Here is a 27580-nt window from a genome sequence, read left to right on the forward strand (position 1 = left end):
AGAACATTTTACCCAGCATAGACTACATATGTGCCTTCCTTATATAAGGGTTAGGCTTTAATGGAAATTGCTGTTCTTACCAACCTAGCTGGCAGCTGATAGTTATTTCTACGCCTTGCCCCTTTTCTCCTCCCCTCCCCACCCTATATTGTCTGACTGTCCAGTTGCTCATTCCTCAGGAGGATCAGCCTCCCCTGGCTGCCTTTACACCCTCTGTCTCCTCTCTCCTTTGACATCTGCTTATCACAGTAATTCTTTTTGTCTCAAATTTTTTTCTGGGTCAGATTTCATCTTCTAACATGAATTCTTTCATGATCCTCCTGAATCTTTAGCCAACTAAAGATTTTCCACAGCATCATTCATACATCTTATTGCACATATATGCCTTTGGCTAAATAGGGGACAAAAATGGCAACATGACATGAGCCTCTAGGACACCATGCTCAACTGGAATAAATGCCACAGATTACTGCCTCCCTCATATGTAGAGCAGAATTAACCTGTGGAAAAGAAACAAGTTACAACAAAGCATACTAGGCAACTGAATCACTAAGACTAGGGACAAAAAACATCAACCTCATTTTCTGCTTTTGCTGAATTCTAACCACATTTCCCTTGGCAGTTACATCCTTATAAATGGACTTGACCATTCATTTTATTCAATTGTTCAGCAAACATTTACTGGAAACTTTACTGTGCACAAGGGTGCACTATCATGATATATGTAAAAGGAGGACTTTATGAGTCCTGTCCTTAGCTTTCAATCCATGCCAGTCCTTTTCTTGGGTTACGTGGGTTGTATTTGGGTTTAAACCAACTCCAACAGTGGTCTGAACAGGATTTAATGTTATCTAAACATGATTCCTGTGGTAGGAAAAGTACTCATCTTAAGTCTTATCTGTCTACACATTTCTATTTGTATGATCTTCAGAAGGAAATGACTTCTGTACTTCAATACTCAGTTTCTTCCCCTGTAAAATGTAGATAAAGATACTTATGTGACCTCCTTCCTCTTGGCAATATGTAGGGTGATACATTTTTTAACCACAATATTTTCTGAATACCAGATCTGAAATTCTGAAGAAATTTCAATTAATATTGGTAGAAGGAACAACCAAAAGAATGAACATGAAATTAGGTGCTACAGTAAATGGAAGGTACAACTTGACATCAGGAAGACCTGATTTCAAAGACTCTCAGGCACTATTTGTGTGACTCTAGGCAGGTTACTTAATTGCTATCTCCCTCAGTTTTGTCATCTATGAAGTGGAGTTACCATTAGCACCTTCCTCCTAGACTTGTTGTGAGATCAAATGAAATATTTGGGAAGCACTTTAAACCTTAGGATATTCTATAAATCCTAGCTTTTATTATGTGTATAGCTATTCAAGAAGTTAAGGGCTAGTCTTCAACTAGATCTAAAGCATTCTTGTTTAAAAGTCCTGGTCAAATTGCTTAATATCTGTGAGCCTCAGTATCTCCATTTGTAATTGGGATGATACCTTTAAAGCACCAGCTATCTTGAAACCTTACTTGAAAGAAAGCTCTGTGCAAAAAGTTTTAAAAAACCCTATACTTGCTTTTGTAGCACCTTGTAGATGAGTGGGCAAGTATCATTACACTATTTATCAAAGAAGTTTTAAACTTGGGTTTTAGGCGTTCAAAACCCTTTCTATAGCACCTTGTAGATGAGTGGGCAAGTATTATTACACTGTTTATCAAAGAAGTTTTAAATTTAGGGGTTTTTTCCTAATCTAATTTCTCTTTTTTTTTTCAAAAACTTGGGTTTTAAAACACAAAGCTTGGTGTGACTTTGGGCAAGTCACTTAACCCCATTGCTCTACAAAAAAAAATAAATTTCACCCATCATTTAAAAAAATATATAAGCACAAAGCTAGCATTATAAGATCTTAGAGATGAAGGGAACTTTCAAGGCTTTATCTAATTCCATTTATCTCATTTTACCAATGAGGAAACTGAAATCCAGAGGTGTTTGAAATTGGGTCATGACTGTAGATCCACTAGATGCACTAGTCTATACAAAGAGTATTGCAGAAGTGTGTGTGTGTGTGTGTGTGTGTGTGTGTGTATATATATATATATATATTATATATATATATATGTATTAGAGAAGGAATAACTTTCAATATTTTATTCTGGTCAACTGGTCAATACATATTAAGTCACTGTCCAGGGGAGGCTAGGCGGCACATTGGATAAAGCACCAGCCCTGGAATCCGACCTCAGATACTTATTAATTGCCTGGCTATGCGGCTTTGGGCAAGCCACTGAACCCCATTGCCTTGCAAAAACTTAAAAATAAAAATAAAAAAATAAGTAAATAGTCACTTGTCAGTAAAATAGAGGAAACTTTCATCTATATTTGACAGGGAGATCGGTCTATCATTTTCTTTCTCTGTTTTAACTTTGTGGTTTAGGTATCAGCACCATATTGGTGTCAGAGAAGGAGTTAGGCAGAGCTCTGTCTTTACCTATTTTCCCAGAGTTTATATAGAATTGGAGTCAACTGTGCCTTAAATGGTTGATAGACTCACTTGTGAATCCATCAGGCCCTGGAGACTTTTCCTTAGGGAGTTCGATGAAGGCCTGTTGAATGGGAAACTTTCAATACGCAAAGGTTTACTGCAAGGAAGAGAAATGAGGGCAAGCTTGCTGTAGGAGGTCGGACTGGTTGGGCCTTAGAGGCAGGCAGGGCGGTCCGTCGGAGGGCATGCGGTGTCTCCTTCAGGGGCCAGAGCGCAATGGTGGGGCACAAGGGCGGAAGAGTGGAGGAAGGGGGTTTAGCCCGGCCGTGTGGCCGTGGGCGAGTCACAAAGCCAAGAAAGAGGCCCTGGAGGGGAGCAGAGGGGCGCGGCTTGGCGCCTCGGGCCCCGCTGCAGGCGGAGGGGCCCCGGGCGGCGGGGCGCGCCGGGGCTGGGCCCCTAGGCCCCGCGGGCCCACTTCCTCGGGCCGGCGGCGCTCACGTGTCCCGGCGCCCCGCGCCCGGCGCAAGCAGCAGCCGGGGGAGCCGCGGCGTCCGGACGCAGCCGCGCTCCGATTGGCCGCCGCGGGGAGGGCTGCGCCCCGGGGCTCGGGGGTCCGCCAATGGGCGTGGCGGGCCGGGCCGGCGTCGGCGGTGACGTCAGGGGCGGGACGGCGGCCGGGCCGCGGCGACTCGGGCCGCTTTATGTGCCGGGCCGCGCGCGCGGCGCCACAGCGGAGCGGGCCCTCGGAGTGCGGAGCGGGCCCTCGTGGGGTGCGGAGGGGCCCCGGTGGGGTGCGGAGGGGCCCCGGTGGGGTGCGGAGGGGCCCCGGTGGAGTGCGGAGGGGGCCCCTCGTGGGGTGCGGAGGGGCCCCGGTGGGGTGCCCTCGGAGCGGGGCCTCGTGGGGTGCGGAGGGGCCCCCGTGGGGTGCGGAGCGGGGCCTCGTGGGGTGCGGGGGGGCCCTCGTGGGGTGCGGAGGGGTCCCGGTGGGGTGCGGGGGGGGCCCGCCTAGCGCCCTGGCCGAGGGGCGGTCCGGCCGGGGGGCTTTAAAGCCCGGCCACGTGCCCCCCCCGGCGGGGGGAGGGGGCGCCGGCGGGGGGCGGCGAGGCCGGGGCGGGGCGGGGCGGCCCGGGAAGCCGGGAGGGAAACTTTGGGGAAAGGCTCGAGTGTCAAAAAAAGCGGAGTTAACGTTGCTCGGGGGGCTGAGTGGAAGGGGGCGGGGCGGCGCCCTGTGGGGCACGAGCGGCGCGGGCCCGCGGGGTGGCACGCAGGTGCCCCGGCTGCCCACTGTGGCCGGAAGGGCGCGAGCCCCGGGCGCCCTGCAGTGTGTGCCCAGGGCGAGGCCGCTGTTTGCTGGGCAGGGACTGTTTGCCTGTGCCAGGCGGGAGCCCGGGGCCGGCCGCACGTGCAGTTTGCCCTTTGCCGCTTTGTGCCCCCTCCAGCAAGGGCACCTCTGGGGCTCGGGGCAAACTCACCCGAAATCCGGCGGGCCGGACCGCGTAGACCAGCCTGAGGGTGAGGAGGGGGCGCCCGCCTGGGGGGACCCATGCAGAAGATGGGGATGGTGGCTGGCCTCCTGAAGCAGACAAGCGCCGGGATTCAGGAAAAAAATCCTGTTCTGATCATTAAGAGATAGTTGATTGGGGCGGCCCTGGAGTCAAGAAGACCCAAATTCAAGTCCAGCCTCAGAGGCTTCGTAGCTGTGTGACCTTGGGCAAACCCCCCCCCCCCCCCAAATTGATGACATTGGAGAGAGTTGTTTCAATTAAGTGGGAAGCCAGATTGCAGAGGTTGGACAAGTCCAAAAAGAGGAAGTGCACTGGCAGGATGTGCGGGAAACTTTTTCTGAGTTTAGCTGAGGAGGGGAAGAAAGATTTAGGATGATTCCGGGAGGGCTTGGTTGTATCTGGTGAAGTGGGTTTTCTTGGTTTGTTACGGCGTTTTTTGAGGTTTGAGCCTGCTGCTGGAGATTGGAGGATTGATTAAAGATAACTGAGTGGAAGGGATTAGGAGTGAGAGCCTTGAGCCTCCTGGTGGGAGGGTATGATGAACCAGGAGAGTAGAGGGCGATCTCATCAAATGGCTTCAATTTTCTTAATTAAAGAGGCTGAGAGCTAGGAGGTCTGGGAGTCGGGGATTGAGGAAGAAAGGGGGTTTGGAGTAGAGGCTGGGAGGAACTTTGAAGAACCCATTAAGGAGTTAGAAAACAAACCTTGCTGCACGCAGTGAGGGCCCTGTTAGTTGAAGTTGGATAACATGAACTTGTAGTTCTAGCCATTGGTTGGGAGACTTCCACAGCTGAATTTTTTTCCACTTCCTTTATTTTCATTAAAAAAAGTTTTTTTTATCCTACACTTAAGAAAAAGGCAGTGCCATATAGGAAGAATAACAGAAACCCAGTATATGAACTCATGAATTGCTCTGTAGAGAGCTTTTTTTAATTTTAACATATATATATATAAATATGCACGTGATGTCAAAGTTGTCTTGCTTGTTGTCTCATTCTTTCTGAACTTCCTTCTTTTCAGTTCTTTGAGTTTTATTTTAACTGATTCAGTGACCTTCTATTTCCCCCTCCCCTTCTCTTTGGCAGCCCTGTTGCTAGTTCCCATTCCTTTTCCTACCATACCCCCATCCCCACCTCTTTTCCTCTAGTGGAAAAAGAAAAAGAAGATCCTTGTAATAAGTAAGCATAGTCAAGCAAAACATGTGCCAATACCTAAACATTGTCTCTTTGTTGCTGGTGCATCACATCTATGATAGGTGGTGGGTAACTTGTTAATCATCCGTCCTCTATATTTAATTAGTATTTCTGCTCAGTGCAGGATTTTGTGGGAGGTTCTGAAGATAGGCAAAAAGATTGCGCAACCCCTGCCCTCTTAGAACTTTAATTTGACTAAGTGGATGCCACAAGAATACCAGAAGGAAATCCTGTTAATCTGAGGAGGGAAAAAGGCTTTTAATAACTGAGGGATTCAAGGATGACTTTTTGGAGAAGGTAACAACTGAGTTGAACTTTAAAAGAAGACAGGGTTCTCTGAAAGACAGGTGTTCAATTTGGGAACAAATAGTTTGGTTAGAAGGGACAGTTTGTGAAAGTGAAGCAAGACTGGAAATTTAGATTAGAACAAGATTGTGGGGGATCTAAATTAGTGCATCAAGTGCAGTCAAGTATTAACCAATTATTTTGGTGATGAGGTACTTAGGTACCTACTTACTTAACCCTGACGGCCCTGTCCATTTTACATTGTAATGGCAGACAAACTAAGGGAACATTAGAAAAGGAAGGTATGGAGTGGTTTGTATGTTGCAGATTTTGGGGGAGAGTATCTAGATATCTGATTTTGGGCAGGATGAGACTAAGTAGTCCTAGGGAACGAGGATGGTGGCTGGAGTCAATACAGTTTGATATGGAGATGACAACTTGAGATGGAAGTTCACTAGCTAAGCCAACTAGTCAACAGAACCAACAGGGAAGATTCTTATGTAGGGAAGCAACATGGTAAGATGTGCATTTTATTTTTTTAATGATTTTGATTTTTTTTTTTAGGTTTTTGCAAGCGTTTCCTTTGAGGTAGCTGGAGGAGTGGGTTAAAACCACAACTTTTAGTTGTGTTCAAGAGTGGAATTGAGGGAATTATTTAACTTCAATATAGGTAAAATAGGAACTGGGGGTGGGGTGCAGAGATGGACTTGGGAATTGGAAAAAGTCTTTTGATGTTGGTTTTAAAGTTGATCATAAAAGAGAAGTTAAAAAAGTTTTTGAGCCCTTGGCAGGATTGTTGGAATAGATGTAGATCTTCCCAGGGAAATTCTTTGGAAAGTCTTATAAGAATAGTCTTAGGAGATCTAGAAGCCAGAGTATTCTAAGCTGATAAGGAGAGTTAAAATGAAAAACTGGGGGAGGTGAAGAGGAAGGTCCAATAAAGGATTACTACTTGGAAGGGAAGGGTTGAAGATGGAGCTGCTCAGTTCTTTTCCATTAGTTGTCTTTGCAAAGGACAATGGTCCTTGGGTTGTAAAGAACAGAACAAAAAAATTAGGACTTAAACACTAGATCATCAGGAAGATTGTACCTACCTTCCCTTATGAGTTAAAGTCATCAGACTTTGGGAGCAATTTATATCCCAGTGTCCTGATAACCAAAAGATGTAATTTCTGGACCACTTTTGATTTTGCTGAAAGTACTTTGCCATTGAGTTAGCCATCTGTTTGGGGTGGATTTCTTAAACTAGGGCTGTTGTTGAACATTTGAAAAAGGAAGTAGGGTATTTAGGAAGAAAGGGTATTGGATACATCAGAGAAATACAATAAGCATAGTTTATAAATTAAGTCTATCTTTTATGGGGGAGGCAAAGCAATGGGGTTAAGTGACTTGCCCAAGGTCACACAGCTAAGTAATTATCAAGTGCCTGAGGTCGGATTTAAACTCAAATCCTCCTGACTCCAGTGCTCTAAGTCTGTCTATCTCTTGATCTCACTGATTTCTGTGGTTTCAACTATCTTCTCTATGCAAATGATTCCCACTTGCCTACTGAATCCTGACTTTCTCCAGACAAAATATATTGCTGTACATCTCAAATTCAAAATGTTCAATATCTTCCTTGTTTTTGATTAGGGAAGAACTGTCCTAATCAACCAACTTTTTAGTCTGCGAATCCTCACTTTTACCCATCTCTCCTTTAACCTCAGGCATATGCTAGCTTTGTTTACTCTGCCTCTACCTTATCCTTCCCATCTGTTTTCTTCCTAGTTCAGGATCTGGCCTCTGCTTTCTAGTTGGCTTCCTTTCATCTAACTTTTTCCCCTTTCCAGATATTCTGGGCTCCTGTACTCCTGATAAGTGAGAGCTAATCATAACCAACAGGTTCAGATTCACTTTAATGTATTCTTTATACATGAATTCAATTTCTATTCCCTTCTACCTCTTGATCCCGGCATTGAGATTCCTTGATAAGGATTAGTCAATCAATCAGTTAACACTTGTACCTACTGTGTGACTGAAGTGACACCACTCATCCTTCCTTGCATTGTCTTCCCCATTGAAAATGTAAAATTTTCCAGGTTAAGGGATTGTCTTGCTTTTTTATTTGTATTCCTAACACTAAGCTCACTTTCTGGCACAGGGCAACTGCTTAAATGTTATTTCTTTTCATTTTCCACACTGTTGCCCCCTGTCTCTCAATTCTAGTGCCTTCCCTCTATTATCTATTTCAAACATGGATAGAGTTTACTTTGTATATATTTGTTTGCATATCTCTCCCATTAGATTATAAACTCCTGAGGACAGGTACTGTCTTTTTGTCCTTTTGTATCCCCAGCACTTGGTACTCTGCCTGACAAATAGTAAGTACTTAATAAATGGTTATTGATTGATTCCAAAATGCTTTCCTTAAGTATAGGTCTGATCAAGAATCTTCCTGTTGCCTTGGAGTAAAATACAAACTCCTGACACTGATCTATTTTTCCCTCCCCATAATGGTCCCAAGCTCTAATAATCAAGTTGACCCCTCATCCCTTCTCTCTACTCTCTCTCCCTTCCATGTAATGTTCTGTTTCCTGTCTTTGGCTTTTTCCAGTTTGGAATGTTGATCCTCCTCTTGGGATCTCTTAGTTTCCCTTAAGGCTCAACTCAATTTATGACCTACTTACTCCAGGGGACATTTATGGATTCCCCCAGTGATTAGTGTCTCATTCTCCACCCCTGCCCCCACACAATATGAAGTTCAACTCTCCTAAGTGACGCTCATTATGACAAAGTGACTAGTGAAGGGTCATGTAGTTATTAGGAAATATCTGAGTAAAGATTTGAATCTTGGAATAGAGGATGGTTGTAGTTGGGGCAGAGTTGGAGCCAGTGTCTAAGAGAGGGAGTAGCCTAGCACAGGTGCTTCCACACCCCCACTGCATGCCTCCTTCTGAAGACCTTCATAGCAGATCCTTTCAAAGAGCTATTTTCTTCCTTTTTACTGCCTTGAGGATACTAATGTATTTTAGCACGTGGACTGTTAACTCATTCCTCCCTTGTGATAGACTCACCTGCTTCAGCCAGTCATCTCTTTCTCTCTCTGATCCCATTTTGTGTGAATTTAACATAAGTCTCACAGAATTGTATCACCTGGACTTTTATATTCTACTGTTTAACTACAACCCTTTGTCTGTGCACATTTCCTGCCTCTATCACTCCTTAAATCTACTCTCTAGGTAGATTTAGGTAGATCTGTGATTCTTTGACCCCAATCCCGGTTTGACTTCCCCCTTACCTAGTTAACATCCATGTCAATAATTCACTTTCTATTGTCTGAAACATCTGGGTCTGACCTCTTCTGGTTATTTCTTATTTGCTAATTCCATTCTCTTTCCCTGAATCCCCTCAACCATATGACTTATTTTTTTTTGTTTATTGAAAATTGTGAACAAAGTTTATTAAACAAATGCTTTTATCCAATGATATATAACCTCAGATGAACCCTTCATTGCTGACAGTCTCTTCCCTACTCTTAACTGGTTCTAGATATTTTCCAAAGAAACAGTTCCCCACTTCAGCCACCTAAATATATTTCTTTTCTCCTTCCAAAGGTTTATGGGAGATGAGTTATTTCACTGAAGATTCTCTTCATCATTGCTTATCTTCGGTTCCTTCCCTTCCAAGATTAAGGATCTTCTATTCCTTATTGGTCTTCTACCTGTGTTTTTCCAAGATTAGAGCATTTTTGTGTTTCTGAGTAATAACTTTATGTGTGGGCTGAAACTGAGTCATTCATAAAAGGTGGTTTTAATTTTTATAGTTTAGGAACAGTGGTAGAATGCTTTAGGTGTACTCCTCTACTTCTATTCCATAGATAATGAAATAGGATATAAAAATCTCTTCTATCTTGTCATTTACAAAACTTTAATCATCATCATCATTATGCACTTAATGGTTATTATTTCACTTGATGCTCACAGTAATACTAGAAAATAGATATTCTTTATCCCTATTTTACCAATGAAAACTGAGGTGCAAACAGGTGAAGTGACTTGCTTACGGCTAGTGTCTGAGGACAGATTTGAACTCTGATCTCTCCTGATTCCAAATATGATACTCTTAACCACTATATCACTTGGCTCCCCTTACAGTAATAAATTGGTCCTACAATAATTTTACTATGCTGATTGAAATTTTAGGGTGGTTACCAAAAGGTTTGTGACTGAATTATGAGCATTTGGGCAAAAGGAAAGTATCTGGATTAGTTTTGAACAGTAGTAAAATTCCCCTTAGACAGCTATAAGTAGCTATAATGGAATTTGTTTTATATTTTTTTCTTCCAATATTTTCTTGGGGCCCACATTTCTCAAGCTTATATGCGAGAAGTTGTATGATGAAAATAACTCATAGCATCTTGAGAATCAAATATTACTGGCTGTTAGGGATCATATGATATTCATTCAATATTTTACTATATGTAATCAAATATTTAGTAAGAACCTAGTCTGTGCTGGGTATTGGGGATACAAAGACACAAATAAAGCTGTCCTGACCTCAACAAGTTGGTTTACGTTCCTATCCATGTATCCAAAATAGATGCCAAATGATTATAAAATTATTTGTTGCTCTGTTTTGGGGCTGCAGTGCAGAGTGAGAATCAGAAAAAGATTTTTGTAGGTACTTGAGCAAACCTTGACATGGGAGTTAGCAATTCCAAGAAGTAAGGTGAGGGGAGAGCATGGGAGATTGTCTATATATAGAAATGAAATTGGGCCTAGACAGAGAACAAGAGGTAGGTTCATCTGGTTGTCATACAGAGGGTGTGAAAGATGTTATAACTTTACAGCCTTATTCTTCTGGGGAATTATGTAGAGATAAATAAACAAAGCATTTGCAAAGTGAAATAGAATGTTATAAGGGGTGTGAGGGGTATTTTTGTTTTTTTTATGGGAGACTTGCCTCTGAGGGAATTGGGGGAAAAAATTCTCATGGGTACTTGAGCAAACCTTGATGTGATCCAGTAAACCTAGAAAGATGCTAAGTGATGAAGGATTTTTAAGTGCCAGAGAAACTTGTCTTTTCACCAAGACTGTGAAGAATCCCAGATACCTCCCAGGGTAGAGGATCAGCTATCAGTTTAGGAGCTTGTGAAGGGTAGGATGGTAGATAGAAGACATATTGAAGTAGAGTTGATTGATAAGACCCTGAGTAATTGGAAAGATACTGGTATACTTGACAAAAATAAGAGAAGTTGACTTGTATTGGAGACAAGGTAAGTTCTGTTTTGGTCATAGTGAATTTGGAGGGTTCAAATGGAGCTGTGGGACTGGAACTCTGGAGAAGTGATAATTAAGCCTGTGGGATGAATGAGAGCACAAAGCATGTAGAAAAATGAGAAGATGGTCTAGGACAGAGGCCTGGAGTAGAAACACAATTGGATGCTGTTCTAGCAGAGGACACTGAGGAATGGCTAGATAGATGAGAGGACTAGGTGAATGTCACAAGCTCCAGGGAGGGAAACCCTGAGCAAAAAGCCATGGAGTTCGGAAATTAGTGGTGACCTTAGAGCAATTCCTCGCTTCCTTTTTTCACTTCTCAGATCTTTCTGAAGGGACTTGCACGTATAGCCAAGGTAGACAGTTTTTCATGGGAGAAGAAGGATACCCCCTCTAAAGGAGGTAATGGATCAAGTGAAGGTTTTGTTTGTACTTTTATAAAGAATAGGCCAGGGACAGCAAGGTGGTGCAGTGGATAGAGCACTGGCCCTGGAGTCCGGAGGACCCAAGTTCAAATTTGGCCTAAGGCACTTAATTAACTAGCTGTGTGACCTTGGGCAAGTCACTTAACCCCATTGTCTTGGGGCCCCCCCCCCAAAGGCAAGTTTTTGTGCATCTTTGTATTACTTGGGAAGAGACTTGCTAGGGTCACTCTTACTCTGTCAGAAGCAGGAATTGAACTCCAGTGTTCAGACTTGGAAGCCTACTTCTGCTACCCTGTCCCTTAACCCACTGTATTCCTTTTATCTCCTAAGAAATAAGTGAGAGCAGAACAGTAAATACCTCTATGTGTTTGAGCATTGGGAGCAAAATGGGAGCTAGTATGTTCAGGAGGGGAATTGCCTTGTTGGGTCCCCTTCTTGTCTGGGAACACCCTCTTCTGAGGCAGAATCAGACCCACTATAACCTTGGAGGTACAGAAGGTGTTCCAGCGAAATCTTTATGGAAACTAGGAATTCCTAGAAATTCAGAGAAAAGAGAGCATTAGACTTGAGAATCATCTTGTAGGGGTTAGGGGAGCAAACCAAATTAGGGAATAAAGAGTGCTCAAGAAAAATGAGAAAATAAGATCAGTAAGCAGTAAATCAGGAAATAAAATCAGACAATCTGAAACCAACAGAAGGAAAAGGAGACTTTCTGATCCCAGTACTTCATATATACACACACTCTCCTCTCTCTGGGAGCTGATTTGGAAGGACAAATCTTTATCTCTTAATAAAGAGAGAAGATTTAAAGGGAAATTGCTGTTGAACTTTGGTACTGAAGAACTACTAAAGTGTAACTAGCTGACCATCTCCCCTCTACAGTTGAAACATCCCACAATGACAGTAATTCTGTTTGGAAATAACTTGTAGTGTTACCAGCCTGGGGCACTGAGGTTACATGACTTGTGTGGGGTTGAACTTCCCAGATGTGGCAATGGGCAGACTTGAACCCAATTGTTCCTGAGGCTAGGCTAGTCACTGCTGTCTGGAGTGAATGTGTCAGGAAGTAGGGTAAAGGGAGGAGGGAGCCTGTAGGTGAAATCTAAAGTCTTTTCTTACAGCTCTGAAAAATGACCTGATTGAGAAGTTATGTACACCATCATTCATACTGGGGAAGAACTTGCTGTTTGTTTAACCCTCTTAGAGTTTGTTGTGGCAGCTAGCTGGTTGAACCTGGCATCAGGAGGACGTGAATTCAAATCTGTCTTACTAGCAAGTCACTCAGCTTCTTTGCCTTAATTTCCTGACCTGTAAAATAATAATAGCACCTACCTTCCAGGATTCTTGTGGAGATCTAATGAGATGTGTCATGTGTTTTGCAAACTGAAAACTCTGAGTACTGACTTCTCCACCTTAACTATCCATTCTACTTGTCCTTGAATCTTCAGTGGAGCCAGAATAACCCATCCATGGTTCCCCTTTAAGCCTTGTGCATTTCCATCCTCTGGGTTGATTCTTGCCATTTTTGGCACCTGGCATTGTCCAAACTCAAGTTCTTTATCATTTATGAGATCTTTTTTATTGGGATTTTCTTTTGTTCTTGAAATATAATAATCTGTACTGGTCATTGGTAACTAATTGTCATCTGTCTGACTTATCATTTCTCTTTTGATTTAAATTTTTAAAAAAACTTTTGTCTGATCTTTCCTCTTCCTTTGTTTCTCTTTTAGAAAGATGAAGAAAACAGGTTAGCCAGACTAACACTCTAAACATAAGTACTCGGTAAAAATTGTATAAGAGACAATGCAGTAGGAAGTTGGCCTCCCTAGTTAGAACAGTAAACTCTAAACTCCAAATCTAGGTTTCCAGCTCTGTATGATGAAGGGAGGGAGGTCAGTCTGTTTTCTCAACTTTTTGGAAGGGGGGCTAAGTTCTGCTATGAATATTTTAGGGTATTTGGGATTTTTGTCTTTGACCAATTTTCACATATGGTGCCTAACTGATGGATCTCTGGGCCAAAGGATATGGACCTATTCAGTCATTTTTAGTAAATTGTTCTACCAATTCTCAACTAGCTCTACCAACAAATAGCATTAACATGTTTGTTTTTTCCACACTTCTTTCAATATCAACTGGTTTTATAATTTTACTATCTTGTCTTTTCTTTATTTAACTCTTTTGCCATTTAGCTCTTCATATGTTAGATGACTTGTCTTCCCAACTAGGTATCCAGGAGTGCAACGATTAATTGAATAAGGGTGTTCAATAAATTGAAAGTTGATTAAAAGTATAAGAACACTGTGTGTAGATGGAAATGAAAATGTGTGGGAAGATTTCAACCAAACGTCTGGTCTATACAAATGTCAAACTTAATCTCTTCCTTGTCATTTGCATTCTAGTTATCCAACAAGATGGTGGGTGAAGAGAAATCTTCTATGAGAAATCGCTGGCTCACATCTAAAGAAAAAGATGAAGAAAAGAGAAGTACACATAAAGAAGAGACTCTACACACACTGGAAGAGACTATACAGAAAACAGAAAATGGTGAATAGATTTCCATTATCTTGCAGTGATAGTTTTGGAAAATAAAATAAAAACATTATCTTAAGGTAGATGTTACAGTCTTCTTGACTCTGTAGCATCCATTAGTATTATTCACTGAGAGACTTAAGATATGGCATGGCACCCAAAAACACAGTGGTAGAATGGGGGGGGAGTCTTGGCATTTGGTGAGGAATAATACTCATTTGCACTAGTGCCATGGGTTACTTTTCTTGCTCTGGGGTTAGCCTTGTGAAATTTTGTCTGGTTGAGTCAGAATCATAAAGAAAAGTAAGAACTCAAAAATCAGGATATGTCTGAAGCAATATAAAAGGGAATTGAGGAACATCTCCATGAATGTAGGAATTAATTTCTTCTTCCCCCTATTCTTTCCTTTTAAAATGTACTCAGTATTTTGTCTTTAATACTTTCAGTCTTTACAGCTTTGCTAGTTGTTACATAAGTACTTTTATCAAAAAATTTTGAAAATTGGAATTTTGTTTAATGAATACATAGAGGAAACTCTTGAGATTGGTCTTTGACATGCAAATATATATTTTATGCAGACTTAGTTTCTTTATCTTAGCTTGATCAAATTGCATTTTAAATTTTGGCAATTAAATTTTTTTTACTAGCTTTTAGGTATTTTTGAATCTTGTATTAAGAATATTCTCTAGTAATCTCTTAATTCACTATAGAATAACTACATACATATATACATATGTGTGTGCATTTACATTTCATATATATATATATCTTTAAATCTAGATTCATAATAGATTGTGAAATTTTGATAAAGGGAAGAGAAACCTATTATGGGGGGGGGAAGAAAATTTATATTTCCTGTCCTGTATAACAGGCTCCCCTTTCAGAGAGCCCTGGAAGCATTTCTCTTTATAAAATTCCTCAAATTAAAAGTGACCTGTTTTAAAAACAGTTCTGAACACTGAGAGTAACAGGAAACATCTATCTATTAACCAACTTTTGTTTCTTGTTTCATCTTATCTCTGTGCCTTTGTATCACTATCCTGCATACCTAGAATATTTCCTTCCTCATGTCTACCCCTTGATTCTTCCCCCCCCACACATTTATTTTATTTTTTAATTTCTAGAATAAAACAAGCATTTCCATAACATGGTATTTAAAATAGGTGATTGCCCCCAAATCTCCAAATCAATTACAGACAGCTTGCTATTCCTTTCAGAGAGATAATAAAAGTGTCTTGTGAATCAACCTCCCCCCATTAGACATAAACAGATCTCTGTTCAACTCAGATGTTCCCTCATGCAGGAGTCTTGCAGGTCTTCTGGGTTATTTAACTTCCCTTATACTTTGCATCTGTATTTTAGAAACCTAATGGGCCCCGGGTGGCACCCTGATGCATAGAGTGCTGGGCGCGGGAGTCACAGGGGGTTCCTGTTAAGTCTTTCTGAGTTCAAATCTAGCCCCAGACACTGGATGATTTTGTGACCCTGAACAAGTCACTTAATCCTGTTTGCCTCATTTCTTTATCTGTAAAATTAGCTGGAGAAGGATATGACAAACCACTGATATCTTTGCTAAAAATGTCAAATGGAGTCATCAATAATGAACATAATTGAAACATCTGAATACAACAGCAAAATTTATTTACATGTTGCTTTTCTCATTAATATTTAAACTCCTTAAGGAAGTTTGTTTTTTTCTGTTTTTGTATTTCTACTTTTTTAGCATAGTGCCTGTGGTAGAGTAAATCCTTAATATTTATAAATACATGATGATTAATTATACTCATTTAAATTATGTTTTTACTTAAGAGATTTTTCATGTTGACACTTAAGTAATAATATAGAAGATATTAAACTTAAAATATTAAACTTAAATATTTATTAAATATTAAACTTAAAATATTAAACTTTGAATCACTCATTTTTTAATTTTTAAAAAAAATTATTTAAGGCAATGGGGTTAAGTGACTTGTCCAAGGTCACACAGCTAGGCAATGGTGCCACCTAGCAGCAGTAAGTCTTTTTTAGGAAAATCTTCTGTCCTAGAAGATGCAAAGTCAAAAAGTGAAGCCATCCCTGCTGTCATCAGTCATTTCACAAGCATTAATTAAGCACTGGCAGCATGCTAAGTATTGTACTAGCCAGCATTTGTACAGCTCTTGGAGAGGAGTCCAGTTTTCCTGGTGTATATGAATAGGAGTAGCAATAGATAATTATTCTGGAAAGAGAGATTGGGTCCAGATTGGAAAGAGCTTTAAAAGACCCCTTTACCAGGGCAGCCAGCTGGAACAGTGGATAGAGCACCGGCCCTGGAATCAGGAGGGACCTGAGTTAAATCTGGTCTCAGACATTTAATACTTACTTAGCTATGTGACCTTGGACAAGTCATTTAACCCCATTGCCTTGCAAAAAACCAAAAATAAATAAAAAGGACCCCTTATCATAGAGACAGCAGGGAGCTGCTAGAATGTGTATGGTGTGGGGGGGGCGGATAGCCTGGTATGAGCTACACTTAAGAAAAATCACTTTAGCCTCTAAAAGGTGGATTGAGAGGGGGAAGAGACTTGAGCCAGGGAGACTAAGTGAGAGGCCTTTATAGTAGCTCATACAAGAGATGATGGTCTAAATAGTGAGATTGGCAACTGATTGGCTATTCACAGGGAAGGCAATAAAGATAACAGATTAAACAACTTGAGAGACTAAAAGAAACGTGGTGTCCTTGGGACATGGGAAAGCTCAAAGAATGGTAGATTTGGAGGAAAGGTAAGAAACTTGGAATAGGAACTTCAGTGCTTACTGATAGATTCTGTATCATGCAGTTTGAAGTGTCCAGTAGACCAGAGAAACTTGGACAGTCAATAAATCACCATTTATTGAGCACCCCTAGGTGCCAAACACTGTGCCATCCATTGAAGATGCAGAGAAAGGCAAAAGACAGTCCCTGTTCAGGGAGCTCACAGTGTGATGGAGTAGATATATAAAAACAATTATGTGCAGAGATGTTCTATACAGGATAAAGTGAAGATAATCCATAGAGGGAAGATCCTAGCATTAAGGGAGATCAGGAAAGACTTCTTGCAAATTGCTCATCATAATTACATTATTCCTATTTCCAATAGATTTTGTTGTAGTCATGCTGTTTTTGTAGCTCTGCTTTCCCTGTTTCTCTGAATTCTTCACTTTCATTCCTTAATATTCCATTTCATTAATGTAATCGTTTTATCAAGCCATTACTCAGTCAGTGCTCCTTTGTTGTTTTTTTTTTTGTTACCTCAAAAAAAGTGGTGCTATGACTATTTTGGTTTATATTGCTCTTTCTGTCTTTGAGTTATATGGGTAAAATGCCTATCAGGACCTCTCTGGGTTAAAGGGTATGGATGGTTGATTCACTTTCCAAAAACTTAATCACAAATTGCTTTTTGGAGAGGTTGAACCCATTCATACTGGCACAAATTGTACATCATCTTTCCGTGCTCATGCTTCTGTAGACTCTCCCAACATTTCCTGTTTCTGTCTGGTTTTGCTGTCCTTTTAAGGAACTCTTTAATAGCCAGCCCTTTCCTTGACTGGTGTTTCTTATATGGGGCTTATATGTTGGAATAATCAAAATCATTATGCATGTTAGAAGTTAATGAATTTATTTTCCTATTAGTGAATCGTCAGGTAAGATGGGATCCCTTCAAATGGATCATAGAGTCCATCTGGTTCAACCTACTCATTTTACACTTGAGAACACCAAAGCCTAGACAGATTAAGTAATTCTCCAAGTCAAACAGATAACTGACAAAGTTTGGACAATAATGTTCCAACTCTAGTGAGTCATTTATAGACTTTGAGTATTTTTTTTTAGGTTGTTTTTTTTTGCAAGGCAAATGGAGTTAAGTGGCTTGCCCAAGGCCACACAGCTAGGTAATTATTAAATGTCTGAGATCGGATTTGAACCCAGGTGCTCCTGACTCCAGGGCCGGTGCTCTATCCACTATGCCACCTAGCTGCCCCCACTACGCCACACCACCTAGCCACCCCAACTTTTGAGTATATTCTTAAAAAAAAAAATCTAATCCAAAACAGTTTATACTGTGTAAATGAGGTCCACAAAATGTTTCCTTTTCTACTTGGGGTTTAACTAATGGTACTGCACTTGGAATGAGGACACTGAAGCTTTTGAGTTGAAAATATAAAAAGGAGCCTTGATCATTTTATTTACCCATTTCAACTCTTTGTTGTGGCAAAAAACTCTGTCTGATTGTGTGGCACCTTCCTTTGGGGAGGAAAGGAAACCCAGGAGGCTCCCATTACCAAAAGAGATTTTAAAAGGTTAGCTTTACCAACTATCTGGAGATAGAAGTTGAGTATTGTTAGATCTTCAAGTCTATGCCTTGAATGGAGAGGTGTGGCAGCAGCTCTATGGAGGGCTTTTTGATCTAGGAAAAGACCTATTAGAGATTTTTCAGTCCTTTCAGACCTTCTTGGAGGGTGGAGGGTGATTAACTGAGTGGAGAAAATGTTAAATGCTAGACCCTAAGCTAAGACCTGGGGACACAAATAAACAGACAGCCCCTACCCACATAAGAGTTTAAAAGATAGCATAAAGGGGGATGGTTCCACAGAAGGGAATTTGCTTTGAGTCATAGATAAAGAGGCAGTCCATTTATGCACCTTTTCCAAGAGAAATGAAGGTATTTGTTCTTTGCTACTTCTGTGCTTTAGGATCTGTGAACATAGTGATTGAAGTAAATGAAAGTACAAGAATGGAATGTTTCCTTTCATACTCAAGGTTATACTCAAGTGCTCTGGAACTCCTTGAGCCCAGATGAACATTTATTTATTAAATTATCATTAGGAAATAGATAAGACTTAATTGGTTTTAGAGGTGAAAGCATGAAACAATGAATGCTTATAGGATAATAGACAATTAACAGGAGGATACTTTTGAAGTCTTAGGGAGATGACTGGTTTGCATGCAGGATTCTGTATGTGGAAACTACAGATTCCAATACACAGATAACCTAGATGGGGGGAACCTTCATTATTAATACAGTTATATATCAATGTGTATACAAATATGTTTTATAGTAAATAGCTCTTCATTTTCATTCCTCAGGGAAGATGACAGTTAAAAAGTTCTAAGAAGCAAACTTATACTTCTATGTATAATAAAAACTAGAATTTATATGGTGCTTCAAGGTTTTTCAAGCACTTTAAACAAAATTTCTCATTTGGTCCTCCAAATAACCCTGTGAGGTAGGTGCTCTTTTATTCCTATTTTATAGAAGGAGAACTGAGGCTGAGAGATTAGTGACCTTTTTAGGGTCTAGTATGAGGTACTTTGAACTGGGGTCTGCTTGACTCTAAGCCCAACACTTAACTACTTGCCTTTTACCCTAAGAAACCACAAACCTCTTGTTAATCATGGTTTAATGGGCCTTGTAGCTCAATATCTTTTTGTTGTTCTTTATAGTTCATGGACTTTCTTTCAGAAGCAACTTCATAACTCCTGGGTATTGAAAATTGTGCCCATCTTGAAGGTGCTTCTTTTTAAATATCTTTTTCTGTATTGATCTATTTTTCTCACAATGTTGTTAACTGAGTTATATGTTGACCCTAGTTTGAGGGCTTTATAGCCTCAGAATAAATTTCAGTAGGATTGCTTAATCTGTATTTATTTAGAAAAATTCTAGGAAATATGAACCATTCTGTATTTCTCATGTGTTTGTTACTGGCATAATTTTCTGAGTGTTTACAGCTGTTTCTTGCTACCATTCCCTAAAGTGATTATTTCTACATTCAAACACATTGTCTTAGCAGGTTATCCCCTTGATGTGGTTTTTATGGAAGAGAATATTTTAAGCAGAAAATTATAGAACACTTAATCTAGATGGGTGGCTAGGTGACGTAGTGGATAAAGCACCGGCCCTGGAGTCAGGAGTACCTGGGTTCAAATCCGGTCTCAGACACTTAATAATTACTAGTTGTGTGGCCTTGGGCAAGCCATATTTGTCTTGCAAAAACCTAAAAAAAAAACCCACAAAAGCAAAAACTTTATTATCTGGACAGTTAGAATAGACGTAGACAAGAAATATAAGTTGATTATGATGAATCAGATGACATTTCATCTCCCCCCCAAAATTTAAGGGACGCATTGGGATAAATTATCTTGCATAAAAGTGCAAAAGAGCTTTTATAATGGAGGAGAACATGGAGGACAGTGGCAGGCAAGGTTTGAATGTCACTCTGGGAATTGGCTCAAAGAGAAAGTAACACTCAATTGGATATAGAAATCACATTGTAATAGAATAATACTGTGATGTTAGAAATGGTGAACCAAGGGGCAGCTAGGTGGCACAGTGGATAGAGCACCGGCCCTGGAGTCAGGAGTACCTGAGTTCAAATCCTACATAAATATAAAGTGAATAAATATAAATATATATATGAAGTAGTTGGAGGAACTAGCACGTGGGGGGAGGGAATCAGGACAGACATCATGCTGAAGATAGTACCCAAGCTTCAGTTTCAAAAGATCCAATTGGAATTACATGTCCATGAAAATACAGTCTAGTTCTGGTGTAATCCCTGGAGAAAAGTATAAGAGAAGTTTTTAAAAAGTGAACAACAATATACATTCAGATTCCCTTTGGATAGTGGATGGCATTGTCCATAATAACAGGACAGAGCACCTTGTCATGATGCATTTGAGTATGTGACAGATTGGCTTGGTAGAGGAGATCCTTTTTTTTTTAATGATTGTATTTATTTTGAGTTTTACAATTTTTCCCCTAATCTTACTTCTCTTCCTCCACTCCCCACAGAAGATAATTTACCAGTCTTTATGTTGTTTCCATGGTATACGTTGATCCAAATTGAATGTGATGAGAGAGAAATCATATCCTTAAGGAAGAAACAAAGTATAAGAGATAGCAAGATCAGACAGTAAGATATCAGGTTTTTTTCCCCCCTAATTAAAGGTAATCGTCTTTGGTCTTTGTTCAAACTCCATGGTTCTTTATCTGGATACAGCTGGTATTCTCCATTGCAGACAGCCCCAGATTGTCCCTGATTGTTGCACTGATGGAATGAGCAAGTCTAGCAAGGTTGATCATCGCCCTCATGTCACTGTTAAGAGTGTACAGTGTTTTTTTGGTTCTGCTCATCTCGCTCAGCATCAGTTCATGCAAATCCCTCCAGGCTTCCCTGAATTCCCATTCCCTCCTGGTTTCTAATAGAACAATAGTGTTCCATGTCATATGTGTACCACAGTTTGCTAAACCATTCTGTAGAAGAGATCCTCTTGCTTGCACCTTGGACACCCAAGTTATCTCCATTAGAGTTTTTGTGGGGTCATGTTAGAATATCATATATACATCAGAATCTCATTTTGGGATGATACTAAAATTAGGATTACAAATGCAGTCCTTTCAGTTTAATGGAGTTAAAATAACCAGTGCCATAAAGAGAAGTTAAGAGTTAGTTTCTCTGAATTTTATGGAGAAGCTTCACTTGGACTTTTTTTTTGGCAGGGCAGTAGAGTTAAGTGACTTGTCCAAGGTCACATAGCTAGGTAATAAGTGCCTGAGACTGGATTTGAACTCAGGTCCTCCTGACTCCAGGGCCGGTACTCTATCCACTGTGCCACCTAGCTGCCCCAAGAATGTGGGGGGGTTTTACTAAATCATTCAGAAATACCTTAACCTAATAACAGGCCCAGAGCTAGGTATAATTATAGTAGAGAACCTCATTGACCAAAATTAGGGTCTTTCTCAGGAGAAGAGGCATTCCTTAACTGGAAGAACAGTCGTGAGAAACCTGAATTACATAGGTGTCAATGCAATGAAGAGGGTTAGGCAGATGGAAAGCTTTGATGGAAAACTGTTTTTGAACTTTGGGGGGGGAGGGGGGATTAATAGCTGAACCTAAAATATGTCCATGGCAGACTTGTTTACAAAAACTTTTTTAAAATGTTTGGGAGTAGCACAACATCATAGTTGGCTTATTCTTTGTGGGGTCTATATTTCAATGAAGGCGAATAAAACTTAGTATTCTTCATGGACATAAAATTTAGGTAGTTGATAGAGATAAAATACTAGAGGATAAGCTCAGATTGGCCTGGCATTGCAAGGGCTTAAAATGCTGGAGTCTAGATAGTGGGACAATTTGTGTTTTCATGGGTGTATGGGAATAGAGTTAAATAGAAGAGGAGTTTGAAGATAAAGATCTTGTGATGACAGTCTTGACTTAAATATGCATTTCTCTGTATTCTGTTGAGGTCTTTTTTTCCCCTTTCATTTAAGGGGCATAGAGGATAGCATTGGACCCATAATCAAAAAGACAAGTACAGAACTGTGTCATACTGAGCCAGGTCACTTAACCACATCTGCCTCAGTTTCTTCATCTGTAAAATGCAGTAAATAATAATACTTATCTCCCAGAGATGAGATCATTGTAAAGGTCTTCCCAAAACTTAAAGTGTTCTATAAATGCTAATTCTTATCGTTAAAAGAGGAACTCACGTTTTGTTTTTGTTTTTCAGAGTATGATACTGAGTTAGGAGATCAGATTCTGACCTTGTCTTTCTTAGTCATAGGCTTTGTGACCTTGAGCTCTTTTATGTCTTTATCACTCCTCTGTGAAGGACATTAAACTAGGTTATTATGAGGTCTTTTTTGGCTGTAAAATTTATGTGACTGTATTTCATCAACCTGAACTGATAACTCATTACAGCACAGGTTGGGGGCAGGGAGCAGAAGGTTGTATATGTTTTTTGTGCACATGGCTATATTTTGAGGAACTTGGTTTTGCTAGGGTCTATCAAAATCCAAATATTAAAGGACTGTGGCTTCTAGTATATAATCCTTAAGTATCTATCAAGAGGTTGATATTTCAATCTAGGTTAAGTGTGAAATTATATAATACATGTATATAAGAATTTTATTTTTAAAAATTCTCATCCTTAGAATGAAAATAGTAATACTTTATATTTTACCCAATGGAAATAAATGAAGTTAGATCATATGATTTCATGAGATTATTTAAAATTATGAAATCTTTTGTATTGTGGAAATGTACTCATTTATCCAGTGGCCAGATGTTTGTCATCCTTGACAAAGGGAACATGGAATTATATTCTTGTTTACTTTGGGGGGGGGCATGTCAGTGTCAGGCCAAAGTCTGTCAATTTAGTACTTTCTATAAAATTAAAATTTATTTAAACAAGCTTTATTATTTGTTTTTCTCCTGGTAACTTTCAGTTCTTCCCTTGGTTGGACCAGACTTGCTGAGTAATAAATGGTTTGAAAGGCTGTGAATTCTATTGGAGCCAACCCACTGAGAGCAGACTAAGCAAGGAAGACTAAGACTACTTAGAAAAGCATAGTTAGGAGTAGCTAGGTGGTGTAGTGGATAGAGCACCAGCCCTGAAGTCAGGAGTACCTGAGTTCAAATCTGGCCTCAGACAGTTAACAATTACCTAGTTCTGTGACCTTGGGCAAGTCACTTAACCCCATTGCCTTGCAAAAAACCAAAAAAAAAGAGCATAGTTCTCTGCTGAGTGAGGAAGAGAAAGAATGAATATGAGAATGTGTATTTAGCCAAATAATTATGATCTAATTAAAGATAATAAATTTAAATGACATAATATATTTTATATATCAGGAAATAATTATATTCTAAATTGAATGCATTCAGACCACACTACATTTTCCAGTAGTGTTAGATAGTTAACATGAGGCAACATTTTTCCTAGCAGAAAGAGCTAATTATACTGATGACCAGGTAGCTTAAAAACTCTTAGGAATTAGATTAGTAGGAAGAGACTTATTGAAAGTTTTAAATTTTCTGATTTAAAGATAATTTATTGTGGTTGCACTATATTTTAGTTAGAAAATAATGAACTAGGGGCAGCTAGGTGGCGCAGTAGATAAAGCACCAGCCCTGAAGTCAGGAGTACCTGGGTTCAAATCCAGTCTCAGATACTTAATAATTACCTAGCTGTGTGGCCTTGGCAAGCCACTTAACCCCATTTGCCTTGCAAAAATCTAAATAATAATAATAAACTAGATCCTATTATTCTTAGGCAATCATGGTTGGTAATAGGCAATTAGACCAATGATGTTCCAAACTTCAAAGCCTGGCTTATCACTGTTTTCAGGGTTGATTGTGTTTTGAAGCCTTGAATTGATTTGTGAGTTAGTCATATACAGGGTGTTGGGTGTTATCTCTGGGCAGTACGTGTAGCTTTTTAGCTTTATAAGAAATTAAGATAGCAAAAATGGAAAATGTTTTTCTTCTGAATCATTGGTTTTTTCTAAATGAAAAAAGTTTAGATGACTTTGTTTATATTTTTATTTCATATTTGTGTCTTTTATAGCTTATTTTTAATTAGCCTTCAGAACACAGAATATTGTAATTTTTTGGTTTAAAAATCTCTCAGGGCATAATTGCATAATTTTTGTTGTTGTCTTTCTAAAGCTTCTCACCTTCTGATTGAGGAGGGATCCCATAGTGTCTGGCATCACTTATGGTTGAAAGTCTAAAGCAAAATATTAAAGTACTTGATTTGAGTGACTGAATTAGTTCAGGGAACACACTTCCTTATTTAAATTATATTTGTATAATATCAACTCTAATATAATAACATAAGTGAATGAAGCATTGGATTTAAACTTGGAAGAAACAAGCATTATGTATCTACCATGTGGCATAGGTATTGCCAAGTGCTGTGAATACAAATGCAAAGAATAAAATTGGTCCAGACCACCTGTAAAAAGAGCAGAAATGTGAGGATGGGGGGAGCAGGTAGGATGAAGGTCCCCAAGGATATAATATTGTAGTCCACAGGAATTCAGGAACAGGGCCTGAAAGAGATTGGAAATAGGGAAGCTTGTGCAGGGATAGGTGGTTCCATGACTCAGAAGCTCCAGGACAGACCAGTCAGGAGGGGAGTTACTGGAAAGAAGAGATACATGCACATGGTTTCAAAGTCAAGAAAATTGGAAAATGGATCAGGAGAAGAATGGGGGGGAAATGTACTTCTTACCTTTATGAATTTTAAAAATCTCATTTACTGACATTGAGTTGCATTTTGTAAAATGGATCGATGAGATCTTTCTATAAAAGCAGTAATCTAAACTGCATTTATAAATGATTTGTAAATGTACTAATGAAAGGGCAAAGGAAAGTACAAAATGTTTTTTTTCCAACTCAGTATTACTCAAGGTAGCATTCTCTTTTCCCACCCCCAACTCAGTTTATAGAATAATTTAATTTTAAATATTCATGTCCCTTGGAAACAGGGAATATAATATGTCAGTATTAGAAGCAGCATGGTGTTCAGCTAAAAACTTAAATGGAAATAAGATAACTTTACTGCTCAAGAATCATTGAACAAAATTTTGGATTTATCCAATTTGGGGAGGGTGGCATAGAGGTAGGATATGCTTCAGAAAGTTCTGCTATCAGCTTGACTGATCTTGAAAATCCAAGGCCATATCCATTAGCCTGAAATGTGCAATTCATACTTCTTGCTTTAGTGGAAACAAACCTTTCACACTTTTTAAAAAAGTATATGGATAATAGTGAGATCTTCATACAATCTTGTTTGTTCTACTGTTAGTGATGCTCTACTTTAAGATTTAAATAAGAACAATGATACCCTTGTTTTTTGTAACCACCTTTTTTTTTCAAAGCACTTTCAGAGATAGTGCTCATAACTTTTATTTTCCTACCTATGCAGATAACTAAAAACCAGATACTTAAAAATTATTCTAAAGTCTTGGATTTTAAAACAGTGCTGAAGTACCAATTCACACCTGTCAAATTGGCTAATATGACAGAAAGGGAAAATAACAAATTTTGGAGGGTATATGGGAAAATTGATGATACACTGATGGTGGAGCTGTTTACTGATGTAATCATTCTGGAGAGCAATTTGTGTCATCTCCTTTGACCAACAATATTACTAGTAGCCTGCATCACAGAGAGATCCAAAAAAGAGGGAAAGGATCACTATGAATAAAATTAACTAGCTGTGATCTCCTTTTATGATGGCAGAGAATTGGAATTTGAGAGGGGGATGCCTATCAATTGGGAAATAGCTGAACAAATTGTAATATAATAGTGACAAAAATATTTTTCTTTTAATTGAAATTTCATTTTATTTTTCCAGTTACATGCTTTGTTAGTTTTTCAACATTCATTCATTTTCAGATTAATGAGTTGCACATTTTTTCTCCCACTCTCCCTTTCCTCCCCCCTTCCCATGGTGGGGAAATCTGGTAAAAGTTGTACATTTGTTTTTTTTTTTTTTTATTTAAGGCAATGGGGTTAAGTGACTTGCCCAAGGTCACACAGCTAGGCAATTATTAAGTGCCTGAGGTCACATTTGAACTCTGGTCCTCCTGACGCCAGAGCCTTTGCTCTATCTAGTGTGCCACCTAGTTGCCCCTGTACACTTATATTTAACATAGAATACTATTTTCTAAAAGTGATGAGCTGGGTCATTTATATGGGAAGGCTTAAATGAACTTATACTAAGTAAAGTTAGTAGAACCAAGAGAACATTGTACATAGTAACAGCACTACTGTAAAGATGATCAACTGTATGTGATTTATATAAAGTATTAGCAGTACAGTGATCTAAGACAATTTGAATTCAAGGAGTTTGAGTTGCATTTCATAGCATTATTTGTCTTGATGTTTATATGGGGGGGGTCTGTGTTTTCCATCACAATGTAACTAATATGTAAATTTGTTTTGTATGACCATACCTGTATAATGTATATTAAATTGTTTGCCCTCTTAAGAAAGGTAGAGAATTTGGAACACATTTTTTTTTAAGGAGTGTTAATTTCTTTTTATATGTAAGTGGAAAAAATAAAATATTAATTTAAAAAAAAGTAAAGTCTTATTTTTCCTTCTTTAGGTCATTTTGACCCCGAACAGCATATGAAAAGGAAGATACGGTTAACAGCAGAAGCAGAGGTAAGTAACCCATGTCTACTCCCAGAACAAAATGTAACAACTTCACGCTAAATTGATTGATATGAAGTCACAGGACTTGACGGTCCAAGTGTAAATTGAATTAGAAATTTCTAAAGGTATTCTACTTAAAGGGAATTGCTAAAATGTTTTCATTTACATTACACCTCTTCAGTTGTTAAAAACAAGATTTAAACATTCCTCAAGAAGAAAGTTCCTCATAGTATATCATGGAAAATAACATCTTTAAAAAAAAGAAGAAAATTCCTTTTTTAATGTCTTATGCCAGTCATCTAGTGATAGCTAGCAAAATGTAATTGGATATCTCAGTTGGTCTTTTTTTAGCCTTTAGACTTCACTGTTCGGAAGATTTTTTTTTTTTGACATATCGTGGATTTCGAGCTTGGAGGAAACTTGGAGAGCCATGGAGTCCAACATCCTCATCTCATAGGTGAAGACCCTGAAGCATAGAAAGTAACTTTTCTGAGATCACACAGTTAATATTGAAGTGGAATTTGAAGTCACATCATTCTGGCTCAATCCCCTGATCCTCTTTTTCTCTCAAAAAACCCCTTCTTTCCCCCTTTTCTCTCAAATTTCTTTACCTTATAGAAAAGGAGACTTCAAATCTGAACTTGAATTAAAAAAAAGTACCTCACTCATCTACAGGATAACTCAGTCATATCCATATCAACCATAAATGGAAAAATCTATGGAGTCCCAGACTGAAGTACTTGATCAGAGAATAGTATATGTGAGATACCTTCAGAGGATAGAAGTCTGTTCACTTATTGTTTATAAAAAGTTTACTGATTTCAAAAGTTTGATCATCTACTCTTGGCTGTTCTACCTAACTTTCAACTAAGATATTAGAAAAGGAGCAGACTAGCTGATTTAGTTGAGTAGGTATAGGAGCCCTCTGAGGTC

The 27580-nt window shown here is 39.3% G+C and overlaps 1 protein-coding gene across 3 annotated transcripts in view; it reads left to right on the forward strand.

Annotated features, from left to right (window-relative positions):
• The first annotated feature begins 3144 nt into the window (after positions 1-3144).
• Positions 3145-27580, forward strand: part of SOAT1 (sterol O-acyltransferase 1) — a 67435-nt gene continuing 42999 nt past the window's right edge. The window contains exons 1-3 of one of the 3 annotated variants that reach the window (XM_074222146.1): positions 3145-3256; positions 13552-13696; positions 26598-26656. In XM_074222146.1, coding sequence (XP_074078247.1) covers positions 3188-3256; positions 13552-13696; positions 26598-26656 — 273 coding nt within the window. In that variant the 5' untranslated portion in view covers positions 3145-3187. The other 2 variants (XM_074222147.1, XM_074222148.1) reach the window with 2 other exon arrangements.

This window comes from Macrotis lagotis, chromosome 2 (genome assembly GCF_037893015.1).
Source record: "Macrotis lagotis isolate mMagLag1 chromosome 2, bilby.v1.9.chrom.fasta, whole genome shotgun sequence".
Taxonomy (NCBI): Eukaryota; Metazoa; Chordata; class Mammalia; order Peramelemorphia; family Peramelidae; genus Macrotis; species Macrotis lagotis.